At 34.0% G+C, this 8,060-nt stretch overlaps 1 protein-coding gene across 1 annotated transcript in view; it reads left to right on the top strand.

The window, feature by feature from the left end:
• Positions 1-8,060, top strand: part of MICU3 (mitochondrial calcium uptake family member 3) — a 46,191-nt gene that overhangs the window by 19,957 nt on the left and 18,174 nt on the right. Inside the window, exon 8 of the mRNA XM_019471576.1 lies at positions 6,926-7,026. Within this exon, the coding sequence (XP_019327121.1) occupies positions 6,926-7,026 (101 nt within the window). The remainder of the gene's footprint in view (positions 1-6,925; positions 7,027-8,060) is intronic.

Here is an 8,060-nt window from a genome sequence, read left to right as displayed (position 1 = left end):
TGGGTATAATTCCTGATAGTTTGTCATGTTTCTTTGATGACAATTTACAGAAAGAGCTGAGTTGAATTGGTTAGTGGAGAAAGTACGTGATAGAACTTGTAGAAGCGGTACACAAGTTGCAAAAAATTTTAGATTATTTAGCATATTTCCTCCCAGCAAATACGTTGCGGTGTTCTGCAGCCAGACACATTTCATATTAAATATCTTAATGCATTTTTATCTTTTTTTTTTTAATTACATATTGACTTACTGCTGAAATATTGTTTCTGTAGTACTAAAAGCATTATTTGTATACGATGCAAATTTACGTAATCATTCATATACAGGTGCATTTTTATAAACATGTAAAATATAGCTGAAGCAAATCAATACAAGACGGTCCCATAAGCACTGAGCCCCATTACATTGATAAGAGCCCTTAAATAATATCTTCACTCATGTAACTGTGTATCACTGCTGGACGTACTGCAAGCATATTGAAGACCTGTTACCTGAGGAGATACTGTGCTAAAGAACATTAAGGGAAAACAGAAAAATAGAAATCATACTATATTTCAACTGTTTAAAGAATTAAATTTACATTTCTATGATTGACATAATGTGGAATACATAGAGACAATAAAACTTCAGCTCGGTACAGTATTCTTTATGATAACAATGTGGTTTTACACATCATTACACAGCAGTCACATCAGTGTAAATCGTCTAAGAGAATAGTATGTGCTGACTCAAAAAAAAAAATGGTTTTTGTTTGTAATTAGAAGACTAAACTCATTCTGTCTTTGTCTTGCGTGCCCAGATGGACATGAGTGGGAAGCCCTGAAAGTAGAAGACCTAGTTTACATTGACTTCTGGAGAGAAAGGGGAAAATTCATTCAGTTGCAGTAACCCTAACCGAGTTCAGATAGTCTTCTGCTGTCTTTATGATCACCTCCCCTAGATTCTTTGGGGGCGGGGCCGGGGGAATGTATTAGGTAGATCTTCCAAGACTAATTGCAAGATAAAGGAAGGCCTATTTTAATAAGCGAGGATTTTTCAGGCTTCCATATATGAAACATTTCAGAGCAAAAAGGTAAGCGTATTTTCCTTGGAGAGATTAAATGCTTATTTTCTATTTAAACAAGGTAAGTTTGATCATCAGATGTGCATAGTGTTCTCTTGATAAGTATATTACAGTTGAAGTTGGACTTACTAGGCTTATTTTTTGCTTTTCTTTATTGTTGCAAGGATGTCATCCCGATAATGGGATGAAATTAATTTTATATAACTACTTAGATGGTAGCATTTATATTTGACCAACGGGAAAACAAATTTCATATCATAAGAATATAAATTAATATTTTTTGGAAAAAAAGTTGTTGCGAAAAACAACAGCAAAATACTGGGTTTAGAGGACATTTTCACGTATACTTTTAATAAATATTTTCTCTAAATTATTTTGTTTGGGAGAGCGGAGTCTGGTGATACTTTTGGCACAGCCAAGTTATGAGTAATAAGCAAATAGCTGTAATAGACTAGTGTTCCTTTGATTTACAAAATGTCATGTAACTGGGTAGAGATTTCTCTGTGTAGAAGCAAAAGAATCAAGCCATGCTTTTGAAGATCAGTTGGAAAAGATTTTAAAGTCTGTAAGCAGTTGTTTTATTGTTCTTTGGTTTTCAAACAATTGTGCTTCTTGAAACTTCTGCAGGTTCTTAAAACAGAAGGAGAGGACCTTGTCCCCAGAAGCTATTGGGATACTTTGAGACGTAGCACAAGCCAAGCACTCTTTTCGGACCTTGCGGAGGTATAAGACAACCTCTGTCTCTGGTCCATAAACAGACTGCTATTTTATTCATTTCTGTTTTGTTTGTTTTCCTATTTTATGCACTTTGTTTCTTTTCTTCTTTTAATTATTTTTTTTTTAAACCTGAAAGTTCTCGGATGAAATTGATTTGGTTCTATGCAGTGTGACAATTCAAAGTCGTCATTTCCAAGTAAAAGCAAAGTTACCTTTTGAAAGAGTTGGAAGATCGAGTCCTTTTCAGTCTTTATTGTAAAAAACATTTTCTGACACTAACAGTGATAATATTTCACAGTAAAAGAAATAATTCAGGAAACCTATGTCATTTAGACTTGGTCTAGTGATGTGACAACTTTAATGAGAGTTGCAGCTCTTTAAGCTTTTAACGTTTAGGTTCTTAATGTGCTTTTTCTGTATGTTATCAAAGCTTATCTTCAGAAAAAGTGTCGCGAAAGATTGTTTTAATTGTTTGATTGAACCAGAAATGTTTTAAGGTAACCAAAACAGACATTTTGAATATTACACAATCATTATGGAGGACTAGCAATATCACTGTGCTGTCAAAATTAATTTCCATAGTTCTTTAAATTCTAATCAGATTCTTGTTTCACGATATGCTTTCAGACAATTGAGAACGACATTTATTTGTACTGATCATTTAAGAGGGTTAGAAAACTAGATCATTTAGGCTATTCTGTGCCCCATACAGTGAGGGTGATTGCTCTGCTGGTTGTGGCATTAAAGGACATACAGCAACTCCCCATTGACTCTCTGGTCTCAAGTCCCATGCTTCATAAGCAGGATCATAATGAGAAAAGAACATGGAACTGAAACGGACCTCCAGGGTAAAACAATCTTTTTCTTTGCTTCATAAGCAATGTGTGTTCCACATTAAAAGTAATTAGTGTTTTGTCCCTGCTGTTCCTCTGCAGAAGCTATTGAATAATCTGGGGACTTAGATGGACTTTTTCTAATATCCAGGCTAAATTTACTCATAGTCCCTTTATACCAGTCTGTTGTCCCTTAATTTTCGTAGGGCTTTGTCTTCTTTAGTGTTAATCTTCTGACTCATGGTTGTGTTTATAAATGCAGTCATAGCCCACAGTTTTAATTATCGTAGGCTAAACAAAACAAGGTCTTTGATTTTTCTCTTAAGGTAGAACCTACATTTCCCAGGTATCAAATAGGCCTTCTCTGTACCTCTGTCAGCTTGAGTTCATTTGCCTTGAACAAAACAAAATGTAGCGTTACAGAACTGAGTTTTGGACCAGTATTTATAGCAATATTCATAGTCATAATACATTCATAGTAATCCTGCAATAAAGCAGTATACCCAGCCTTTCTTTCTTTGCTTTTAAACTGATGAGCTCTTGAGCTGTTAGTCCAGTTACTAGTCCTTATTTATTCCACCAAATTTTAAAGCCCAGAACATCAGTGTTCCTGTCTAGTCAGCTAAGGGAGACACAGAAGGGAGAGAGGACTGCTCTTTTCATTGACTATTTAAGGAGCTTGGGGCACTGAGTTTTCCAAATTAACTGTCATCTTAATCTACAGTTAGTTGGCATGAATTCAGTCCTAAGTATAGATGGACTTAAGTTTGGTAATGTCTACATGCCTTCAATTTGAAGAGAGATTTTTACGTCTGATGCCTCAGGCTAGTATCTGTAACCGACAATGTAATTGAAGCAGCTATATTAAACATTGACTTAAGTTGTCTGTAAAATGTATAAAAAGTCTCTCTGCTCACTTTTAATTCATTTTATGAAAAAAATTGTATATCCTTCATTTGCTCCACTGAGAATTTCCCACTTCTCACCATAATCATCTTTATCTTGCTTGGTTTAAGTTTGAGCCGGCTGGCTTTCATACATATGCTTATCTCTCCCAGGTACTCTCACATCTGAATGATATTACAGCCATCTGTACTAAGAAAGTGGCATAAAGCTAGGTGACACTAGAGTCTGTGTTGTTTCATAGCCTTTTGAGAAGGCCTTGTGTAAGTTGAAAAGGAGAGTAAATAAGGCTCATTGTTACGAGAATCAACTTACAAGGTCTCTTTGGGGGTGAAAAGAAGTTATTGATCTCATCCGGTTTCTTTCTAGGACAGTTTACAGTATTGTTTCTGCTATTCCTAATTTAAAGCAACTCCACCATCCTGTTGGAATATGCCATTTACCACTGAGTTCCGTTTGTGGGTTTATTCTTAAATTACTAAATGAAACTGGAAATCAGTAGGGTTATTATCACTATTGAAAAATCAAGGACTTGCAGTAAGAAAGCTTTTACTAACTCAAAGCATAATATGCATACTTCATTCTCAGAATATGTTGCTACAAGTGGACCATCGCTCACGAGTTTAACTTAGTTGACCCTCTTTAATCAAAAGCTTGAAATGAATTCTGCAGAATATAAAAAAATAGATTTACTGCTCTTCAGGTTAGGAAATTGAGAGGAAAAGGTGTTGGCATTATGCAGCAAGCCAATAATGTGACTGAAACACTTGTCTCTCCTGTTTGTCTCTTTACCTGTATTTGTATTGCAGTTAGTGTAAAGGTAAAGAGAAGCGAGGCAGGTTTTTATTCTCATTTAAAAGACTTCAAAATGTATTAGATCAAAATAGAGTCTCATATTTGTATATACTTCAAACTTCAAAATGTATTAGATCAAAATAGAGTCTCATATTTGTGAAACAGGTGACAGGTGAGGTCGTTGCATTTTCACCGATCTAAAATACAAAATTCATTTTATTATGAACAATAAATAATAGTTTTAAATTATTAAGGCTTTTGTTTTTACACTTACCCCTTAAGAGAGAGAATTTATATAATGCTCTCAGTGCAGAAGGAGCACAGGAATAGTTTTCAGTTGCCTGCAATTCTGCAGAGAAGCATACTGGGTTGAGTTTCTGGGGTGAGGTTTTTGTTTGGGGTTTTTTCATTTAGTGAGGCTGACCAAATGGGAATTGTGAAAAGACTTACAGATTGTATTTTTTTAAATGGTTCTTTAGATATGGATGAATGCAACCTAAGTCTAAGGTTTTGAAATGTTTTTGCAAGATGAAAGGCTGTAATTTAACATTTGATATCTTTTCAGTGTACTTGAGGGAAATTGTTTGAATGTGCTTAGGGATTTAATTGCTTAAAAGACATAAGAAATCAGGGTATCTGCATTTCAGTATATTGTGTCCTGTAGTGGAGGATAACAATATTAAAAGACAAATAGTGATTACTTTTCTGAATTAGTTTGCTCGCTCGAAGAGCAGAGCTGTCTTAATTGAAGGACATGAAATATCTCTCTACCTATATATACACTATGTCATCTTATTTCTCCCTGGAGAAGAATATGAGAATAAAGAGGAAGCTAGAGTACATGAAATACAATCTTGAGAATTCTAAACTGATTATACCAAAGTACAGAAAAGTCTCTCTCGTTTCTTTAGTTCTTGGATGTTGAAAGGAAAGGATTTGTGTTGTTACTGCCTCACGTTTTCCCTTGTTGTTGATACATAAATACTCTTAATGGATATTGCATTTTACTTTTTTTTACAAATCGGTATGTAAATTTGAAATTAATATAGTATATTTCAGAGAATGTAGATATGAAATGGTTTTTCATGGTACATGATGTTGAACTACTGCATACTGTTCAAAATTTCTTCTGAGGTTCTTCATTTAGAGTTTCTCCATCTGTTATAAATTTATAGCCTCTTCAGTTAAGAAGTAAAGTCAGACTTAAAGGACTCTGAGTGCAGCTTGCAGGTTTGTATATGCAGATCTTTATAGATCTGTATAAACATTTTTCTATACTTACAGTAAATCCCATAGGTTTATAATGTATCATTATGGTGATAAATTAGTACTGTTACATCTCCCAAATACTTACTAGGTTTCTCTACTGTGTATTCTGTTTTGTACTTTAACAGTAGAGTCGGCAGGCACACTTCCATAAAAATACGGTGTTGCTGATAGGTGCCTAGGAAGAGCAGAAACCACTGGCTCCCACTCTTTGCTTTTCATAAGATCTTGTCTTTGTAAGAAAAATGAAAGCTCGGACAGAAGGTTCTCCCTAGGCAGGTGCAGCAAGGAGACTAAATATTTTACTTTTTGAATTTCAAATGTTGGCAGATGCACATTAATGCCAGAAGGATGTTGCCGTGGTGGAATACTATGGCTTATTTAAGAGCCTTATATTACTGAATTATTTTTCTAGCTCTTCAGTATATCAGGAGTTTCTTTGTAAAAGAGATAAAATCAATGCACATACACGAGAGTTAAGGGTAATGAATATGTAGTAAAAACGTGGAATGTTGCACAATCACTATACACAGATGATAGTTACTTCTGTTTATATGCATGTCTTCCTATTTACAATTCTTGCTATTACAAATGGTCAGAATTAGTTGGGTTTACTATTCTAATTCTGTGCCTTCAAAGTTCATAGTTAGTTATTAAGGAAAAAGTATTAGTACACGTTCAAAGATTCCTGTCTGATGCAGAGACCACATACTGGGTAGATGAGGAACATTCTTAAGAGAATGAGTCAAGGTATTACTTCATGATTTCAAAATTTCGTACAATTCTGTTGTTTTAAATACATTTGGGCAATAAAATATAAACTGTAGTCATCTGCTACTTATAGAAAAGAATCATATAAAGTACACCTGACTGATGTGAGTGGTTTTGGAATACAATCCCATACTTAATAATTTTGAAATATAGAATAAGAATATATGAAGTAACTTCCTTTAATTTCTTTGTCGTTGCATAGTAGAAGGGAAAAGAGATTGTGTACAAAGGGAGTTATTTTTATGGTTTACCTCAACTGACTAGAACATTTTTTTTTTCTCAAGAGTTTCTGGTTTTATTTTTCATGCTTTTTCCCCCTTCATTGCAGCTTCCATTATATTTTTTTGTTGTTTTAAGTGTTTTCTACTAAATGCAATTAACAGCCTAATGCTATTTTGTGTGAAAATTGCATGACTAAATTAATGGATTTTAATACTAGCTTCTCCTTTAAGACTGTGAACATAAAACACAAACTCTTTTAATAGAAGGGTCTATTGTGATGATAGGCATTCTCAGATTATACTTCTGTAACTGATTCAATCATGGCCTTTAATTTTTTTTTATTCTAATATTTAAGCGTGCTGATGATATTTCAAGTTCTCTGTCAGATACTACGCTGCTTGTACACTTTTTCGGCAAGAAAGGGAAAGCTGAACTGAACTTTGAAGATTTTTATAGGTGAGTCTCAACTTTATTAATTCCTTGTAAAAAAAATACTTGCATGCTTGTTCTAATTAATTGGTATTATCTTACTATACACATAGTTTATGCAGACGTATATAAAGTTTACGTTCCCTTTGTGTGTGTTATATATACAAAGAGCAAAATAAAACAGTAAGTGGAGCAACAATAAAAAGTCCTGTACTAATGCTGCTGCATTTGCAAATTTTGTTAGCACTTGTGTGCGTAGTTTGTTTGGGGTGGAGAGGTTAGACCGCAACCCTGTCCTTATTGGTACATAGGAATTTTTTTCTTGGTTTTGAATTATTTTTATTTTTTTCCCCTGTTTGTCAGTGCTTTAAAAAAGCTTGGTGTGCATCTCTGCTCTTAGGCATGTACTTAAATGTAAAGATTTTTCTGAAGATATTTTTCTTAGAACAAGCTTTATCTGGGAAAAAGTGAAAACACAGTGGAAGCTGTTGGCATAATTATTATGCCAGTTAAAATAGAATTTAAAAACATAGGGAGAGTGCCATAAAAACAGAGCCATAAAACTGTATGTTTCTGGGTGATTGAAAAAGATACAGTGTTTGGTTATTGTTTCCACAGTAAATACTCCCAATACCTATTGTCTTTATAGTTATCACTTAACTGTGCATTCTAATCCATCAGATGTTTGCAAAATATATTGCCTTAAAATTGTGTGTCATGAAAAATATTCAATATTTCACATAATACAAAAACTGCGTCATCAAGTGAAATCATGATGTGAGTTCAAAACAAGAACCAGAAAAGAAGTTACTTTTTCAAAAGGCATCTAGTTAAAATGTCTATCTATTGCTGTAAGATGTTGTGAATTCTAAAGAGGTCAAAACCTAGCAGACATCAAAAAATCATTAAACTACGGATTGGTGAGGGAAATAACTATTGTATGTTTACCTTGCACTTATACTTTTGCCTAGACTTCCTTTTGATTTGAGCTCCCCATAGTTCTTAGAAGTCAAGTTACATATTAGGAAGGAGTGTTACATGCAATGTCTACAGGTTGGGAA

This window comes from Aptenodytes forsteri, unplaced genomic scaffold (assembly GCF_000699145.1).
Source record: "Aptenodytes forsteri isolate BGI_AS27 unplaced genomic scaffold, ASM69914v1 Scaffold65, whole genome shotgun sequence".
In the NCBI taxonomy this organism is placed as follows: Eukaryota; Metazoa; Chordata; class Aves; order Sphenisciformes; family Spheniscidae; genus Aptenodytes; species Aptenodytes forsteri.
This window is presented reverse-complemented; position numbering and strand designations above follow the sequence as displayed.